This window comes from Phallusia mammillata, chromosome 5 (assembly GCF_965637545.1).
Source record: "Phallusia mammillata chromosome 5, kaPhaMamm4.hap1.1, whole genome shotgun sequence".
Lineage (NCBI taxonomy): Eukaryota > Metazoa > Chordata > Ascidiacea > Phlebobranchia > Ascidiidae > Phallusia > Phallusia mammillata.
This window is the reverse complement of record NC_137256.1, coordinates 21,347,345-21,367,256: the sequence shown is the minus strand read 5'-3', so window position 1 is coordinate 21,367,256 and position 19,912 is coordinate 21,347,345. Positions and strand designations below refer to the sequence as shown.

Sequence of the window (19,912 nt, the reverse complement as noted above, 5' to 3'; positions counted from 1 at the left end):
CCGTAACAGTTGCACCAAACAACAAAACATGAAACTTCTACATGAACTACTTTGGTCTGTACAGCTTGTTTAAAAATTTCACGTTTTGGGGTGCTGTGGGTGAACCGAGGGATCAAACGGTGTCAAAATTCAAATTCACCATCTTTAGACCAATATCTATAATGTGTGTAAATTTGAAAAAGTTTGAACCATTCTTTCTTGACCAAAACGTGGGAACAAACTCGCGTTAGACGGAAAAGAAGAAAAAAAATATAGACAAAAACAATATGTGTCCCCTTCAGGGAAGGAGACCCATAATAATCACCGAATCGCATTATTAATAAATTGGTTTTCTGCACAATAGGTTTTCTACCGGTGGTAAAATAAGTCAGTGTAGCTGTTTCTTAAAGCAGTCCATTCTTGTTTAGTTGTACATAATGAGAATTGAACACAAAAGCAGCTTTAGCTCAACTAGTTTTGTTGCACGCGATCCCCTAAATTTTGAAAACTTCCGTCATTTGAAGTTTCGCCCGCGCAAAAATTGCTCGTATCAGTTCAGAAAGAACGATTACATTTTCTTTAAATATGCTTTCACCTTACGAAAATATGCGTTTATCGCAATACACATTTCGCAAACGTGTTTAAGCTAAAAATAGCGCTAAATGAACTTGTAAGCTTAGCATTTTAATTCCGGGATTTTCTAAATCGTTTCGCAATCCAAATCCGACTTCAAGAAATTCCAATCTTGTGGCAAATAATGCCACGGGTCGATGCATACTTAGACGCTAGTGCAGTGGTTCCCAAACTTTTTTCTTTTAAGGCGCATTTTAGAAAAAACAAAAATTATTTGGCGCACTTCGAACATTTGAATAATTTTTTTAGCTGACAAAGGCACTAACTATGAGGTCATAAAGCCGCTATACACGTCACTCCCATAGTTAAATAGCATCTCAGAGACGTGGAGCTTGTTGGCCTAGTGGTCTAAGCACCTGGTACTACTACTCTACTTGATTGATTTTAATTTCAATATTTTTTGCGGCACACCTAGTTACATCTCGCGGCGCATAGTTTGGGAACCACTGCGCTAGTGTAACAAACCACCCGGGCAAATCATCTTATTATCACAAGAACGTGGTTTAGCGTCAACCATGATATCGTGCAGTGAATCGCATCCTTTTTTCACACCGGACGCATGCATACATCACGTTTTAACTGCGCGTTTCCGTTGACTTGCAGTTGTTTAAAGTACCGTGTCTTACGGAAAAGCCCAGAGTTTAGAAACCACGTTGAGTCACCAGTTTAAATAGCGATTGTGAGGTTTCGATAATCGCGCTTTACTTGCCCGAACTTCCAATAGCAAATAATTAGTTTCGGCGCGAAGCAGATTAGACCTAAAAGCTTGTAACAAGTCAGTTTACAATGTAGCGTATTTTGTACATCAACCAATAGTAACAGAATGTAGTTTCGAAACGACAGCACTGCAAAGTATTTATCGAACAACAGCACTTAATTAGCTGTCTGCATGATTCCCAAATTTGAATGTCGTTTTTGTTGAAAAGTAAACGGGCAAGCAATATATACGCGCGGTAGCCTAAAATTGTTTTCTGATCAAATTCGTGATGATGTCACATGTCTACATAAGATGCTTACAACTAACAATTGCAGAATTACCGTTCGTTTTGAAATTGTGCTCTTTTTTAAACTATTCTACCAAACGATATTACGGGAAAACCTTTTGTTGCTCTAGAGCAGAGGTCGCCAACCCGCGGCTCCGGAGCCGCATGCGGCTCTTTGATCCCTCTGATGCGGCTCAGTTTTTGAATTTACCAAATGTTGTGCATTTGAATAAAAATTATGTGATGATTATGCCTAACACAAAAGTCGAACACGAAAATTGAAGTGCAGTAGCATGACTGTACTCGCTTGTTGTAGTTACCTGCAACCCCGCCTCTATACCATCAAACGCGAAGTCTGAAAGAGGCAAACTGGCGGCTCACAGGTTAACACGCAATATGAGACAATACTGTTTTTGTTTGCAGTGTGTGTGCGCGCGTAACAATAGCTGTTTGTTAATTGTTATGCAACAAACGCGTAAACAAAGGAATAAAAATCTGCAAAAACAAAATATGCAACGCTACGTAAAGTTGTTTTCTCTGCTGTGGAAACTAGTATATCAGTGTGTCTAATATGCAATGAATCACTAGCTAGCAACAAAAAGTCGAATGTCATAAGACTAAAAACGTTTTGCATTTTATTTTAAATTTTAAAACGGCTTTGTGGCTCCCAGTGTTTATTTTACTACGTGAAACTGGTCCGAGTGGCTCTTTGAGTAGTAAAGGTTGGCGACCCCTGCTCTAGAGATATACACATCTGGTTATAGATTACACGTATAAGGCAATGAATTCACTGAAAGCTAGTGTCTTGGTGCTGATATTCGTATCTGACTTCATTGTGACTTTAATGGGACTGTCAGGTAACGTAATGATATTAACCAGAAACTGATGACTTAGCTATTGTTCTATATTTGCATTGTTTACAATCAGTGGTAAAAAAGCGGGAACGGTTCGTAGTTGCGATAAATAATTTCCGCTTGTTTGACCACATAACTTTTTCATAATATCCCTTGATATTTATTATAATTCCTTGGACAAGGCTTCGCGTCTAACGTGACCTTCACAAAAATGTACAACGAGTTTAACCGGAAGTATTGCTTTAGTGACATGCAAGACACAGTTTTCTGACTTGAAGCACTCGATCACTAGCATACTTTGCCCCGCCAACTGCTGGGAAGAAAATCCGTCGTTGTGTGGAAATGGGGTCTACACAAGCGGCCCGATATGCCTTGCAGCAATGCACGACCAACAGATTGACAGTGAGTAAAACCATATCCTCCATTTTGGTTTTTTTTTCCAAGAAATGCAATAAAAACTGCTTTAGATTCCGGTGGACCAGTACAGGTTTTTCGCAATCGGGGCCAAGGAGCTCAGTTGTACGGAAAAGAAAGAAATGGAGTTCAGACTCAAACCTGCTCTGCCAGCAAATATTCCTACACCTTTTCAAGTAAGAATATGTTCAACTGACATGCTGTTATTTTTATCTTAACAATGGACAATATGTGCTAGTGACTTGCAAAACAACTGGCGACTGCGAATTACCGATTACTCGTGTCTACTGTCCTGCAAAATGCACCGGTGCTTCGTACACGTACAGGAGTGGAAAATATTTTACCAATAGCTCTGTATGCGCTGCTGCAAAAAGACGAGGAACTGTTTTAGGTCAGCAAAATGATAGATTTGATTGTTGAAACTGTACAAAGGTGTAGGTGTTTTGACATTTTTTAACCGTACAGCAAAAGCGAATGCCTACAAACTTGATTGCTTATGGCAGGTATGTTTGTCGGTTCTGCTATTTAATACAATAACTATGTGGACATATAATTTACTTGCGAAAAGCATTTTTTTGGAATCTTAACCTGCTTTTAGAAGAAATTTGTTGTCACAGACGCTGGTGGCAAGGTTGTCATCTATGCAATGAAGGCAAAGGCGTACAATGGCACAAAAACGACCAACACAGACTGGTTTTCTTTCGAAGGTGAAATTTTTTTTACGTATTGTGAAAAGCTGCAGACAATGATAATGTGAAAGTTTGTAACATCGTTCTACTGGTGACGTATATGCTTTACGCATTATTTGGCTTGCATTTTATTACCAAGACTAATCAAATGGTTTACCAATGCCTAAAATCATAGGTAACCTTGATTACATGATGACCACATAAATTCACCCTAAAAATATTTCTCCGTGAGCCAAGCCTTTCTAAACAAAAGTTTAGTTACATGTATTAATCAGGCTCGATTATGATCATACACCCCCAAACAGTTTACAGTTACACTCACAACCAATTTTAGTGGTTTTGTTATTGCGCAGTAAACAAGTTGGTCTCTGGTCGATTTCACAGGTGAATATTCTGTGTTTAAAACAAAAATAATTGTAATTGCTCACTAACACTATAGTTCAGGAACTATTAACTTATGCTAAAAAATTCACATCTCCTCGTTGGCCACAATTTAAATTTAAAGGACCAATTTTACCCGCGGGCCATAGGTTAGACATCTGTTTTATATTTGTGTAGATTTTGATGTGTGCTCCTACGTGAACCCGTGTGCAAATAACGGCACGTGCGTCGACTTGCTCGCTGATTATGGCTGTTTGTGTCCGGAAAAATACACTGGAAGGAATTGTGGAACCAGTAAGTCGATTTAATTGAACGAATGGAAAATGTCATGATAGTTTTACTGCTGAAAATACCATGTACAGGGCAGTGATTAAATATCAGGGGTAATTTTTACACACATATATAATAGAATACGTGGACAGTGATTTTTTTCTAGCTCTGTGTCTCATTAGCAGTCTGCTTTACGTCCCATAATCAAAATTAATGCATAAAAAACTTCTATAAGGCGACTTATGTCGAATATGATCCCCCTCCAGGCTTTTGTAACAGCACATTCGCATCGGTTTTGGGTACAAATATTAAAGTAAAATCTTAAACGACACACAATTTAACAGTTTAACCAACTTTTTTGGTTTTTGTCTCTATGTATTTGCCTTATTCAGTAATCGAAAGCGTATTGCCGAGCAGTTGCTTGGATTCACCAGTGAACGGATACCAGCGGTTCATCAGTACCAACCAGGAAGCAGTCTGTGAGACCGGTTGGACGGTACATCAAGAGTTGGCAATAAACGAATAAACACTTCTGGAAAAAGTCTTACGTTTCCTACAGGTTTTTCAAAAACGATTTGACGGAATTGTGGATTTTCAGCGAACCTGGCAGGAATATAAAGATGGATTCGGAAACATGGAAGGAGAATTCTGGCTCGGTGAAAAAAAAATTGGTTTAAATTAAACGCTGAAAACTGAGTTTAACCAAAATTTCAAACAAACCAGGTTTGGATACAATACACAGGATGACAAGTGGACAGAACTGCAAACTGAAAGTAAAATTAAAAGCGTTTGACCAAAGTCAAGCTTACGCACAGTACAGGTATGATAACAGTGAAAAGTAGGTTTTTCTTACCTACATGGTAGCGCTACATATTCACGAAACATCAAATTTACCGGCATTACAGAACTTTAGATTCCTATTTACAATAAGTGAAAAATTTAGTTAGTTCAGATCAGGTTTTGAACCAAAACGTGAAAACTTTCGCGTAAGGCAAAAGAACTGTACAAAAATAATATGTCAAACCTTCATAGAAGGGGACTAATCACAAATACAAAAAAACACATACGTGTTTTTGTTTTCGCAGTTCGTTTGCAATCGACGCCGAATCAGACAATTATCGTTTACATGTTTCTGGATATAGTGGAACGGCTGGTGACAGTTTGGATAATAACAAGGGAATGCAATTCACCACCAAAGATCGGGAAAATGATCCGTAAATACAGTTCATGTAAATTAGCATACAAATATTTCCGCATTGACAAATGAACAAGATTGTTTGTTTCATTGTAAGTTTGTTTAATTGCGTAATATTGCAAGATCATAACAGCTGTGCGAAGTCAATTACACAAAAATCGTACAAACAACGGGAAAAATAAAATTCCTCAAATAGTTTTTGAGCAAATTTTGAAAAACTGAGTTTATCAAGGATAGAATCCTCACAGCAGATAAAGCGACTCAGTCGTATGTTTGATAACAGTATGGAAAGCGCTACTGGTTGAAAAACACGACTTAACAATTCACTATGTGTTTGTGCAGTTTGTGTGGAGGTCAAGTTTTATTGGAATATTACATTGTGACACAGGTGGAGTGGCAACTGTGCACTTCAACACGACGCTGATGGTGGTTGGTGGTACAGAAGTTGTGGCTATTCTAAACTTAACGCTGAATGGGGAAGATCAAAAGGTACATGGCAAAACATGGTCTGGTTTCACTGGAAAGGTTGGAATGAAGCGATTAAAGAATCAACAATGATGATCAAATGCAACTAAATCAACAGTTTTCTTGGACATTTCTTTATATTTCCAAGATCGGTGTAATCCATTGATTCTCAACTGCGGCTTTTAGAGCCGCATGCGGCTCCCAACTAAGCTACTTATTTTGCGGCTCACACTAGACCTCAGAAAACCACCAAAAATTGCTATGTTAGCTTTAAAAATAATTATTTTTAGTGATATTTTAAAGGTCTTGTTTTTTGCGGCTTCTTATACACTTTGAAAACTACTATTTGGCCCCAACAATGAAAAAAAGGAAAATAACTAGAAGGGTGGCTTAGCACATATTGCCCTTGCATATACACTATAACCTATTTTAAAACATAAATATATTTCCTATGCTTATTTTGCATTGGGTCCCATATTAGTCACCGTCTTTTATAACTTTAGTCGTTTCTGCAGGCAAAAACTCATGGGTCCCCACACATGCAAAGTTGTAGATAATGCATTTCAAGAGATAACCATGCAAAAGTCGGGTGTTGTAAGGTAAAACACAGTGATCGGCACTGGGTTTAAATAATAATACTATGTAGAATACAAACTATAAAATTAGATTCACCCCAGATATTGGTTGAAGTATGTCCTATTTAACGTTTTAAAAAAACTGACCCATTTTAGGGGGCTAGTAGGGTAACTAATTGGGTTCGACACACAAACTAAAAAATATATGAAAACCACAATGACTCAATCAATAGTACTGCAAAATTTCAGCCCAATCCGCCAATGTTTAAAATTTCGACCACTAGAGGTGTTTTGAGCAACAACCGATAATGTTTCTGACGTCATAGGGCTGTTAACAAGCCCCTAACTGCCATGGCGCAAAAACGACCACCAACGAGCAACAAACAACTGGTTGCCCTTGTAACACTATTGCTCCAAAGAAATCTTTCGTTTGTGGTGCCCAGTACCATACAAATACATTTTACACTTTAGGGGCTTGTGGGGTAAATGTTAGGACTACAGGGTTGAACACAACAATTGACACCTATAAATGGCATACTATACAAGAAATCCAAATTTAAGCCAATTCTGACACTGTTTAAAAACTCACCCATTTTAGGGGGCTAGTGGGGTAAATACTGGGGTTATCAACAAAAACAAAGTGGGATGCACATCTACATGAATATATCTACCATCTGTGTAAATTTCAGCCAAATCCATCAAACATTGGATGGAAAAACGAGTCGGACAAACTTTGGGTAAAAACACCCATTTTAGGGGGCGAGCGGGGTAAATACTGGGGTTATCACCAAAAACGAAGTGGGAAGCACATCTACATAACTACATCTACCATCTGTGTAAATTTCATCCAAATCCATCAAGGATTTGATAGAAAAACAAGTCTGACAAACTTCGGGGGAAAATACCCATTTTAGGGGGCTAGCGGGGTAAATACTGGGGTTATCAACAAAAACAAAGTGGGATGCACATCTACATAACTACATCTACCATCTGTTTAAATTTCAGCCACATTCATCAAACATTTGGTGGAAAAACGAGTCGGACAAACTTCGGGGAAAAAATACCCATTTTAGGGGGCTAACGGGGTAAATACTGGGGTTATCAACAAAAACAAAGTAGGATGCACATCTACATAACTACATCTACCATCTGTGTAAATTTCATCCAAATCCATCAAACATTTGATGGAAAAACGCGTCGGACAAACTTTGGGGAGAAAAAAAAATGAAATAAAAAAAAAACAATTTGAGTAAAATCAATATGTGTCCCCTTCAGGGAAGGGGACCCATAACTAGTGGTGTAAATTATGTAAATACAATTACCCTGTTAAAAGTGTTTAAAGATTTAAGCTTCTCACAATTTGAGTATGTTCCTGATAGAAGTTCTAACACAAAGGTCAAAAACAACTTAAGTTAAGTCATTTTTCTTACTAGCATTATTTCATTCATTTAAAAAAATGTAAAACGTATAAACATTTTCAGATCGTAATAAAAGCATTACTTATTAAGTGTTTAAATGCATTTTGAGCTTTGTGTTTGGGACAACGATAACAAAATTAGATGTGGAAGCTTTAAGATAATTTTGTTTCATTTCAAAATCCCAGCGCCTTTCTGCAAATTACAATACTCTGGGAAGGTTAGAAAAAATTGTTATGGAAATAAATTTTAAGCCACCTTCTGTTTGTCAACATGTATGGAGAATACCAGCAATCATGAGAAACGCAAGTGCTAACCTTTGCATTATGGGTTACCATGGAAAAGTGCTTGGAAACTGGTTTGTCGCACCGTTGCCATGGCAACACTAAAGTCATTTTTTTTCTCTTTAGTTAACCGTCAATAAATCGTGCCAGGAAAAATTAGAAAAAATCCGATTGCCTCAGGCAAATTAGTGCAATACATTTTTGTAGTGGTAACAAAGAGTCATTTGTACTTGCCATGTGAAGGTTGGATGATGTTTACAAAAACCTTTGGGTTAGGTTGATATTAAGTAGATTTTGGTCGAGTACTGAGCATCAGAAACAGCAAGTATATATAATAAAAAAATAAATCATGTGCATTTGCCACTTGCAAGCCCAAAGCAGGTTTCCAACTGAAACATGTTAGCTTCGCAGTAAAATATAGTTGCTAGTGCAACCATCAGCCCATGACTAACAATTCAATTTACATGTTATTTTCATCTGTCATCACACATTCATGCAAACAAGCAATACAGTATTGTTTAAATCACAGTACACTAGGCCCAAAACATACAAGTGGTTTGACTTTCAGCAGGCATACCACCAAGCCTGTTAAATCAGATGGTGAGTTACCCTGGTTATATAAAACCCAGACTAAAACCAATTAGAAAAAATGTCATGTTACTGTCACCCCACAAGCACATGTACCTTATCAAAGCAATTCAACTATTTAAACTTACAGAGTTTGTCTGTTTATCTGCTGGGGTCGTTGTTGAGCAGCAGGACTTCCAGGCAGCAAACCAACCACTTTCTCCATCTTAAAAACCTACACAAATGTAAATAAACCCAGATAAACACATATTTCGAAAGTAAGTCCAATAAAAAACCTTGTGTCAAACTATTATTATTATCCAAGTATGTGCAGCATATTACTCATTTTTGATTAGTCATCTTACACTTTATGGAATGCTAGAGGTCAATTTTAATCAACTTGCCACTAAAATCAACTTCACCAATCGAAAATAAAACTTACATTAACATTGAATCTTTAAATAACATTTAATAAATTTACATTAAAAGTGATTAAGGGATATGTGGGGCTATGTCCCTTTATGTCAAGAAAAATAAATATTTGAATGGGCTATGTTAATTTGTTTTTTTTTTGTTTTGGAGGGGGAAATGCATCAGTGATTGAAACACAAACAGGGTCAGAGCACATAAACATCCCACACCATACTATGTTTTGAAAAAATGACAAGATTTATATGTCAACTTCTGCTTCAATGTATCATAGAAAAAAATATTGTCACAAAACTAAGACAAAAGCATGTTGCAACAATATGAACTTATATAGCTACAATATAGACCATATAGGATATTTAAGATTTTATCATAGGTTTACAACATTATGCTTAATGAATCTGTTCATGTGTTGCAATTACATTTAATAACTCAGATCCAGATATTTTGGTCTCAGTTTTGACAAAAATTTTCTTTTCTCAAAACACTCTACTTTCATTTTACTTGCCATATACAAATAACAAAATCCTACCTCAGCTAATACAGGCTATAGATGTTTTGTTTTCTTGATAAGCTAATGTAGATTCCAACTTTGTTATGATCCTTCGATTTTAATCTCTTCATCATCTGTTTCACTATTTTCCGGCGATGCATAATGAGTACAAAGAACTATGCACATGCATTTTGCCACCCATCCCTGGGAACATGAATGAATTAATAGCTTGGTCCATTTGCCTTTGAAATTTCCTGTACATTCACTTGTCACTTTTTTAGCAATTGTACCCAATAATGCCAAAACGGAAATATTCTGCAGACATTTATTGCTATTTTAAGAACATTAAACAACCAAAAAAGTTTGCATGCACATTGTTTACAAATTGGAATTTAAAACAATATTACGTCAGAACTGGCCCTGTTGTGAATCTAGCAATGATATAAAAATTATATACAGCTATTTCATATAACAATGCAAATACTAGTGGAAAACTTTACATTTCATGTATTCTTGATATTAAATGCTCATGCCAAATGACATAATTCAAAATTTGAGAAATTCAAAAGTTATGTGTCATGCTAGATAGGATTAAATTCTTTTCTGGTGCAAACAACCATAAAATATCCTTCATTTTTCCACAATCACTAAAAAGGGACCTTTTGAAAACAAACTTGAAGAGTTACATACAGTGAGGGTGCATAATAATTTTAACCAGACACTATCAGTCTATCACATATTGTTTTGTAACAATTGATTGTGATATAACCACATACACAATACCACGTACACACGATTAAGAAGGTAAAGTATTTCAATCCTTGAATTTAATCGTAGAAAGACAGCTATGGACTGGTACCGTATTTTACGGACCATAAAGCGCACCCGATTATAAGGCGCACTGTCAATAACTTGCTTTGATTAGTTTTTTTGTTCATACATAAGCCGCACCGGGCTATAGAACGCAACGTATTTTAAGGAATATGGGTTACCGTATAAAGCTCATTAAACAAAAATGCTCAATATTTTTTATGGTTATTGTATTTTAGTGTAGGCAATAAAGCACTATTTGATCCATACATTAGGCGCACCGGCTTATAAGGCGCACGATCAATTTATGAGGAAAAAAAGGATTTAAATTGCGCCTTATGGTCCGTAAAATACGGTAATCATTAAATACTTCCAAGTTAACACAATGAAGCAATTTAAAAATATATACTGCACATCTGGATACCTATTTTTTTTTCAACTTTGGTTGGCACTTGTAAGCATTGTTATATTAAATGCTTAGCAGCAAAACAGGTCACCTACTATTAAGTATATATTGTAGTCAATCAGCTTAAGCAAGTTTGCCAACCACTGGTCTTAAAAGTAAGTACAGCAAATCATTTTGATAAAAATAATAGAAAGCCAGCTTTTCTCCATATACATTTGCTATTTGCATATACAGTACTTTGGCCTATGTATTGGTTAACAGTGTGCTGCAGGAAACAACAGTCTTTGTTTAAAAAGATGATGTAAGGGTAATAACTAGGACATTTAAAATTTCATACAACAAACAAGGTACACACCATGAACTTGTTTAAACTTTAGCACAATAATGTTTATTTTTCTGACCTATAAAGAGCTATAGAACATAAAAACCGATATTTTGGGGCAAAGGGTGGTAAATCAGTGATTTCAATTAAAACTTCTCCTTCAATACTGGCAATGCACCAACCAGCAAAGTAGCAAATTCATAGATCATGTTCTTCAGGAAGAGTAGCATTTTTTTTATGTATATTTACCATTTTAGGACCAGTAATTAAACTGCATGGCCAACTGGAGTTCAAATTTACATTAGGTCAACAACTAATACCTCATACATTACATTTATCAAATTAAAAAAAATGTGAAGCTTTGTTTGTACATATTTCCAAGGGTGATGATGTATGTGCTAAAACATCAGTCATTTTCTAATATACTTCCATTTCATATATTCTACATGCTATTTACCAATTTACTATTATACATCATTTGATCTACACATATGATTGTTTTTGCAAGCAAAATTGAATGGGTCCCCACACTCGCGTTTTTGCGGAGTTATGGTGAACAAACGACCTGGTTATTTTTAGATTCCTAAGGAAAAACTTTCAGAAAGCATTAACCCAACTTTAAAAGTTTATGTCCGTATTCTTTTTGCATCATTATTGTCATATAATTACAAAAAACAGTAAATAAGAACGGGAAAAATACTTTCAATTAAATCTCGTGCTTTGTCCTTGATATTGTCGTTCAAGGTCAGTTTTTAAACACAATTTTCTGAAACTGAAAATGTGCTTGATAACTTAATAAAGCAACATAGCCATAGCTGCACAAAAACAGCTGATTTCTAATCACCAAAACGACTGTCTCGTAAAACGACTGTCTCGTAAAACGTCTGTCCGGACGTTTTGCACCAACCAACAGGGGGTCGTTTGGGATTAAACTACAGGAGGATCAAATTTGGATTAATAACTAACATCTGTGCAAATCTGATTAAAATTAAAGCACTCTTTCTTGCCCAAATGCATTTAACAAACCAGGGTTAAACAGAAACGAATATTTTGGGGTTCAAGAAGTGAAAATGGGTAAATCTTTTTTTAAGATACAAAATTCTTTAAAATACCTTATATTGCACCAAACAACAAAGCATAATATAACTCCTAAATAAAGTACTTGTCAGTACAGCCATTTAAAAAAATACGTTTCGAGGCCTGTGGGTGAACCGCTGGGTCATTCAGGGTCAAACTATAGGAGGATTAAATTTGGATTAATAACTAACAAGTGTCTAAATTTGAAAAAAATTGCAGCACTCTTTCTTGACCAAACGCGCATAACAAACCAGCGTTAGACAGAAAAAAGAAATACGGACAAAAACAATATGTGTCCCCTTCAGGGAAGGGGACCCATTATTACCAGATGTTAGTGGCAAGTGTGACAATTTTATATCTATATGTAACAACAGGCACAATACTGGAATTAAGCTGTATTTTTAAATAGGTTTTTGTCATAAGTGATTGCAACAATGCTCTTTTATAATGATTTCAAATTATAGGAATACAACTAAACACACACACACACACACACACACACACACACACACACACACACACACACACACACACACACACACACACACACACACACACACACACACACACACACACACACACACACACACACACACACACACACACACACACACACACACACACACACACACACACACACACACACACACACACACACACACACACACACACACACACACACACACACACACACACACACACACACACACACACACACACACACACACACACACACACACACACACACACACACACACACACACACACACACACACACACACACACACACACACACACACATCAGAAACAATAAACAAATCAACAATTTAACAAGAAGAGCTAGAAAATTTCCTGTGAAACCAGTAAATATGTCAGTTTTTGGTAAATCTACAAACTCGCTATATCTAACAGGAAAAATAAAACAAACCTTGCATATTATGCTCGTACAGTGATACCAGTTTTGATATTTTCATTATGTTGTTTAAAAAAAACCTCTTAAGAGTTCACAGCAAAACTATAGGTAATGGGTGCAAAACTTGTGGCGATAAGACAGCATGTCCCCATAGATACAAAATTATGCAGTTTGCAGGTATCTGTATTAAAATTTACATGCTAAAGACTATAATATTGAACAAATCATCTATTGATTACACTAACTTTGTATATTGGCTTCCTGTGTAAAAGATTTGGGGGTGAAATAATACATACTGTCAACTTAGACATATGTGTCCAGATGATTGACTATTTGTAGGCATGTTCTACAAATCAGTACAAGGACCTAACATTATTTCTCATATAACTGATTGCACTACACTGAAGCCAGTTTGGGGGAACAACATCACCTTTTGTGCAGTGATGTAAACACCAACCTTATTATGGGACAGTGACTTGCTTTATTTTAAAGAAAGAGGCTGTATCTCTGTTGCTTTGAATAAGCTTCATACACCCTTGTTTCAACTAGAGAAATACAAATTAGTACACATGTTGTACTGAAAAGTCTAGTCTAGTTTGAACAGAAATCCACCTACAGTAGCAGTTTCATGTTGTACTGTTAATACAATTTAAGATAACCTGGAAAAAATGGGATAAAATGCTTGGCAATCTGTAATCCCGATCACCAGGTTTTGTCTGTATTACAAGCTTAGTATATATATATATAAGGGCACTTTATCAACAACTGTTAAAATTGTAGCAGTCTAGGGACCCTTTTTATCTTTAGTATTTAAACAGCAATACTAGCAAGGTGACCAAGTCATAAACCTTAATTGATTAATTTTAATCTGACAAGGTAAACTCAAGGTCTTTGGATTCACATTTTCCACTTGTAATTTGGCAAACCGGTAGCAGAACACAATCGAACATGAATGTAATGAAAACAGTTTTAGTACATGGTAACCAAAAAAAGACATTACATTCGAAACGGCTTCTTCAAGGTATTAACATACCACGAAACACAATCGTTTTCATTAGATACAAAACAGTGATAAACGCGATTGTTCAGTTGGTGACTGGCACCAAAGAAATGATAACGCCTCAGTCCACTGGTTAAAATGCGACAAACTGTCAAGCATTAGACGGTCTGGGGTAATGACATCCGGCAGGTATCCTAAGATTACAAGATATGTTGTTGAATCTTTGATATTCAAAAAAAATGTTAATGATACTTTGTTTATGACATAAAAAAGAACTGTTCGTAGGTAAACGGTCTGCCATTGTTATAGAATACCATGTCATAACTAGCAACAGGGCTTACATATTCATTGTAGTGTTTACTGTGATAACAAAGTGACCAGTGTTTTTTTTATTCGCATGGCCTGGCACAGGAAAAGTGTGCAATGAAATAAAGTTTTTCGCAGAGTGAAAGTGTCTTTTTTAGTTCACAATATTCTATGACGAAATACAGTAGTGTGACAATGCTACAATCCAAACCGTATTTGTTATCAAAGTCACAACGAAAAATATAAAACTACCTAATTTTTATTTGTTTGTTTTTAGCCTGCAAAGTGTGTTGCTGTAAATGCAAAGTGCAAATACATCAAAACTTTAAAAAGTGGAAACTACTGTCAAAAAAGTAGTACACGGCATTTTGGTTGTCACAGGCACTCTCACCCAAAACCAGGGAGTGGAACCAGAGTTGCATGCTAATTTTATTTGGTGTGGACTCGAAACAAAACCGAACCAGTGAAAAACACTGAAGAACATACATGAGACAACAGCTATAGGCAGGGTTGCCATCGATATAGAGCCCTAAATAAGAACAACCGAAAAGTTAAGTTTCCATATGAAAGTAAACAAACGTTTTCGAATAAATCTTTGCAGTGATACGAGTCATGACATATCACATGACATCTTTTTTTGCCAGAAACAATCTGTTCCAGTAACTCCTTGTTCGTAGAAAATACTTCATGTATCTCACAACTGCTCAGGTCTAGGTTTACTTTTACTTGTAGCAAGGATTTGACTTGTAATTGTTGAAAATAGAACAAAATAAGGACGTAAGTAAAAAAGAAGGACATTTCATAGAAATAAGCATAATACATTTTCTAAGACCTTGTCCTTCAAGATAAGGACAAATCTTAGAAATAAGGACGGTATGGCTATAGGGCATGTCAAAAATAACGAATTTAAAGGTGTCCTGCAAGACGAGGTCAAAATTCTTTTTAAGCTTAAAAAGGCCGTGTAGGTGATGGGTAGAATTAAAATAAAAAGAAAAAAACGCAGTAGAATAACTGTGTATTTTAGAATAATTGTTTCGGATCCAATTCTTATGTCATTTTTTCACTGAGCAAGCATTAGTCTTGAGTCTTGACAACAATAAAAGCAAGCCAGTTTAATACACTACGAAACATATTTGTCTACAAAACTTATTTATAATGTAAAAAAATACCCAACCAAAACAAAGAGAAACACAGGGAACAAAGCTCTTAGGAGTAAGTTGTGATTGGGAGTATAAGTATGTGAAGTTTGTAAACTTACAAAAACTGCAATAACATGCACCCAAACAAATTTAAAAAATTTTGGCAGTATAAAAGTTGAACTCTGCAGAATTTACTCACTACATTTATATATATGTGTGTCAGTTTCAAGTAAACTTCACTATTTTTGTGATATTTAACAGTTGTCTCCATGCTTCTAAATGCTGTCTAACACCATAACCATTAATTGTGATTTTGGCTAGGCGTTGACGTAAAAGCATAATGCCTGTGATTGCAGTTAAGCAAAGGTAATAGCACACATTTATAGCGGTTCCAATTACCCCATATAAACGGCAAAGTTGGATTCAGATCTGACTGAAAATTCTACTTTGAACATCCCTACAGCAAAAACCTATTTTTTTAAAACCTAAACCTAACCCCTACAAACAAAATAAAGTGAACCCAAACCAAACCTTAACCTATATGGCAAGTGGTTCGTCTTCGTGGAAATCTAAACAATTATCTTTATACATTTAATTTTTTGGTTTTGCCTGCAAAGTGTGCCACATACAACAAAGTTTGTAAATGCATCCTAACTTCAAAAGGTGGGAACCACTGTCTTTGAGAAACATAAAATACACATGCAACATAACAAGCCTAGATATATATCTGTACATATACACCAGAAAATCAAACTACAGCAAACAAATTGCATTTATAAATAGTTTTTTATTATTAGCAAATATACCAACGCACTCTTCCTAATTTCAAAAAAGTTAGCAAAACCAACCAATGATTCTTAGTGATACAAATATGACAAACAAGCCTTATAAAACAGTAGCAGTTAATTCAATAGCCTCACTCTCTGTTTCAACTTGTTGGCTCAAAAAAGAATTGTCTTTCATAAATTTTGCATGTGATTAATGACGATGCCAAAAAAACAGGGAAAAACTCTTGCATTACCCAAAACGAAATTTTATAATGATGCAGTAAAACAAACAAGCTCACACTAAACTACAATGTCGTGTCACTTAGGTAACAACAGGTCCACACAATTCGATCCCCCCAAGTCTTGGAAATAAAAAATAACGCTTTGAAACGAAGCGTAAAGTAGATGTTCTTATTGTCTCAAAAACAGGCGACCCAACAAAATTTTCAGGCGACCCAACTTTGGGTCGCGACCTGTAGGTTGGGAAACACTGCTGTAACATACTACAAAATCTAATGCAGTGGTTATCTACTCTTTAAGCTTGCAGTCTGGAAACAATTTAAACCAATTTTTACAGTCCTGTGATTTTTTTACAATCAATCTTAATGATGGTTTAGTCCAAATGTTTAAAAAATGCAATTGATATTTGGAATATGTTATGAGGAACCAGTTCAAATTACAAAATGCTGCTAGTGATTTACATTAAAACTACTAGAAGAAGACCAGTCCTTTTACCACTGTTGTCATAAGGCTATGCTGTGAACTGTATCAAAACCTATACATCAAAAATCATATTGACCTTGGCGTTGCCTCAGTAAAAGCTTTGATCCAAATACTAGTATTTAGCTTGGGTTATTATAGGGTATAATATTGTTTACAACATGATGTAGAGCAGTGGTTCTTAACCGGGGTTCGATCTAACCCCAGGGGTTCCGCAACGCTGAATCAGGGTTCAGCGAAGGTCTTTTGGAGTATAACTACTCGTTACAGTCAAACTTTGGGGTTCTGTGGTCGCTAAAAAAATTATTTGCTAAATGTCAAAACCCTGGAAGGTTACACAAAGGTTTTGTTTTCTTTTTTGTGACGAAACAAAGAGCATAGTGCGAGTTTTTTTCGTCAACAACAAAACAACAAAATTTTGTTAGCAGCAAAAACTTTTTATTTGATTTCAGTGGCGCAACTAGCGGAAAATGGGGGGGGGGGGGGGGGCTGGCAATGAACTACCAATACGACTGTCCCAAAAACGATTGTATTGCTAAGTGCGTTTCATAGATTGGTCGACTGGTCCGACGCTTTTCCACTAATAATCTAAAAAACTGGGATTCGTCCTTGGATTGTACGGCTTCGAAAGCCGTGAAAAAGTACCACTTGTAAGTCACAAAGTCCATTGTGATAGTATATTGACGTTTTAAACTAAGGCATTGTTTTGTACCAAATAAACTCGTTTGACTGGGTGTTTACACATTAATCTTTCAACCTGTCTAGTGCTGTTCAATCTGCATTGTGCTGTAGCATATTATGTGTAAGTTCCTCACGATCACTCTTTGTGCATATTTATGTCACAGGCATCAAGTTGGAGTGGAAACCAAGTAAATTTGTTAATAATGTTTTGTACATCTGAGACAGTGGTTCTCAAACTCTTTCATTATTTTTTCAAATCGGTCCCTTTAATGTTATTTCGAAGGCGGTCCTTTAGCTGGAATGTGTATTTCAGAAAAACGAAAGTTGATTGCAGAATTTTAGCTAGTTATGCAAAATTGCGCATAACAATTATCCAAAAATAGCATGTGACATGTCAAACAAGACAACAACATTACGATTGTGCGCAAACAATTGCATTTTTGTTAGTTGTTATGCAATAAAGGGTATTGTTTAGCAATAGAGACTGGCGATTCTCTATTCTACTTTGAATAAAACTTATTCACAGGCACAAACTGACACCAAACAAGATTATAGAATTACTTCAACCTTTTCGCTGTCCCCCCAAAACTGCCTCATGGACACCTAAAGGACCGCAGACCCCAGTTTGAAAATCGCTGGTCTAAGAAAATGAGGAAAATAACATATCAGTGGAGACAACCTTTTCAGACCTTAAAAGGTTAAAGACTTACCTTCGAAATAGTTGTGGTGCTAAAAGACTTAGCGGAATTGCAATGATGACTTTACATAGAGACGTGGACGAATTAAAAATTAAAAACAGGTTGTTGAAAGATTTTTAGCTAAAGCTTCATGCCGATAAACAATTCATTTTTGTGTGTTTACATGTAAACTTAATTACGTTTTCAAGTTCCAACAAAGATCGTTGTTGCGGTTTCAGGTTGTTGTATAAATACATCGCAGAAACTTCATTTTTACCATCGCAATACATGCCGATAAAGCGATTTACTGCTATACTGGTGCCTTGTCCTGTCAGTTGAAAGTTATTTTTAGCTTTGATGCGAACAAACATGTTTTCGGCTCTGTACGAGAGCCGTTATGCGCATAACGCCGATAGAAAGGGGACCTGGCATGTTGACGACCCCCCCCCCTAGTTGCGCCCATGCTTCATCTGTTTTATGTTTGTGTGCAGATGCTAAAAATACAATGCTTCATGTTGCTAAAAACTAAAAATTGCTGGCATTAAAGCAATCCTGAAACAAGTTGCTTGTATTATGATGTCAGTATATAACAAACTAAACAAAATGGGTTAAAAACCTAGGATGTAACTTTGGGGTTAGACCAAAGGCTGAAGAATATGGTAGGGGTTCGGCCGTTATAAAAAGGATAAGAACCACTGGCCTAATTGCATACATTTGAAATAATACTTTCAATAAACCAAAATTGTGACTGCTATGTGAAAGTAGCCTAGTCCAGCTTTCTCTCAAAAGTTAGGGAAATAAATTTAAAGGTATTTCTTGAGCAATGGCACCATTCCAGCCACAGTGTGAAAGTGTGTAAATTAAACCAAAAATTACAAAATATTCTACACTGTAACCAACAAAGTATGAAACTCATGAATCCCATAGTATATGTAACCAGAACTGTCTTATTGTCTTATTTTAGAGTCATCTAGGTTGAGACTTTAAAGAACCAACTTCGGATTCAACCACACAGACGTAACAAATCAGTGTTGGACAGACAACATTAAAAAATACTGGAGAAAGCAGTTGATTGCCTGGCAATAAGCAAACCAAAAAAGCACCCCTGGAGTGTCACAGTAAAACAGCCTTTAAGTTTGTAAGCTCCCATGAAGTTGATTTATGGTAGTTTAAAAGCAATATATCAATTTTAAATTGTAGACTTTGACTGGCGAAATTTGATAAAAACACATAAACATATATTTAAGGTTGAAAAAGCTAAGCCAGACATGAGGAAAAATTACCTGTATATATAGTGGCACAAAAGATGAAATGGCTGTACATAAGTAATCCATAATCCACATCTAGCGCAAAGCAGTCGGCATAATCCATATTTTTTACGATGCAGTACACAATATGATTGTTTGAAATCAAGATTTCTAGTTTTCGATGATTTATTGGACTGCTGCGAAAAAAATTAACATCGAAT

General features: G+C 36.0%; 1 protein-coding gene and 1 long non-coding RNA gene across 2 annotated transcripts; one reads left to right on the top strand and one right to left on the bottom strand.

Moving 5' to 3' along the window:
- The first annotated feature begins 1,376 nt into the window (after positions 1-1,376).
- Positions 1,377-5,973, top strand: LOC145229126 (angiopoietin-2-like). Its single transcript, XM_080094408.1, has 11 exons — positions 1,377-2,452; positions 2,696-2,851; positions 2,917-3,039; positions 3,102-3,254; positions 3,481-3,570; positions 4,111-4,227; positions 4,596-4,699; positions 4,763-4,859; positions 4,927-5,023; positions 5,289-5,417; positions 5,787-5,973. The coding sequence occupies exons 1-11, from the start codon at positions 2,377-2,379 to the stop codon at positions 5,971-5,973; spliced, it is 1,329 nt and encodes a 442-aa protein (XP_079950534.1). The 5' UTR covers positions 1,377-2,376.
- On the bottom strand, positions 3,479-19,884 carry LOC145229129 (uncharacterized). The gene is made up of 3 exons (XR_013860366.1): positions 19,728-19,884; positions 9,666-9,830; positions 3,479-8,939 (listed from the first exon to the last, which is right to left on the bottom strand). It is a non-coding gene; the product is annotated as an uncharacterized LOC145229129 (long non-coding RNA).
- Between the last annotated feature and the right edge of the window lie 28 nt (positions 19,885-19,912).

What these genes read in the sequence shown, in the direction of transcription:
- LOC145229126 (XM_080094408.1), top strand. Translation starts at nt 2,377, where the DNA reads ATGAATTCACTGAAAGCTAGTGTCTTGGTGCTGATATTCGTATCTGAC. An exon ending in AGACTGGTTTTCTTTCGAAG is followed by an intron (nt 3,571 to 4,110) that starts GTGAAATTTTTT and finishes ATATTTGTGTAG; the next exon opens with ATTTTGATGTGTGCTCCTAC. An exon ending in AAAGATCGGGAAAATGATCC is followed by an intron (nt 5,418 to 5,786) that starts GTAAATACAGTT and finishes ATTGTGACACAG; the next exon opens with GTGGAGTGGCAACTGTGCAC.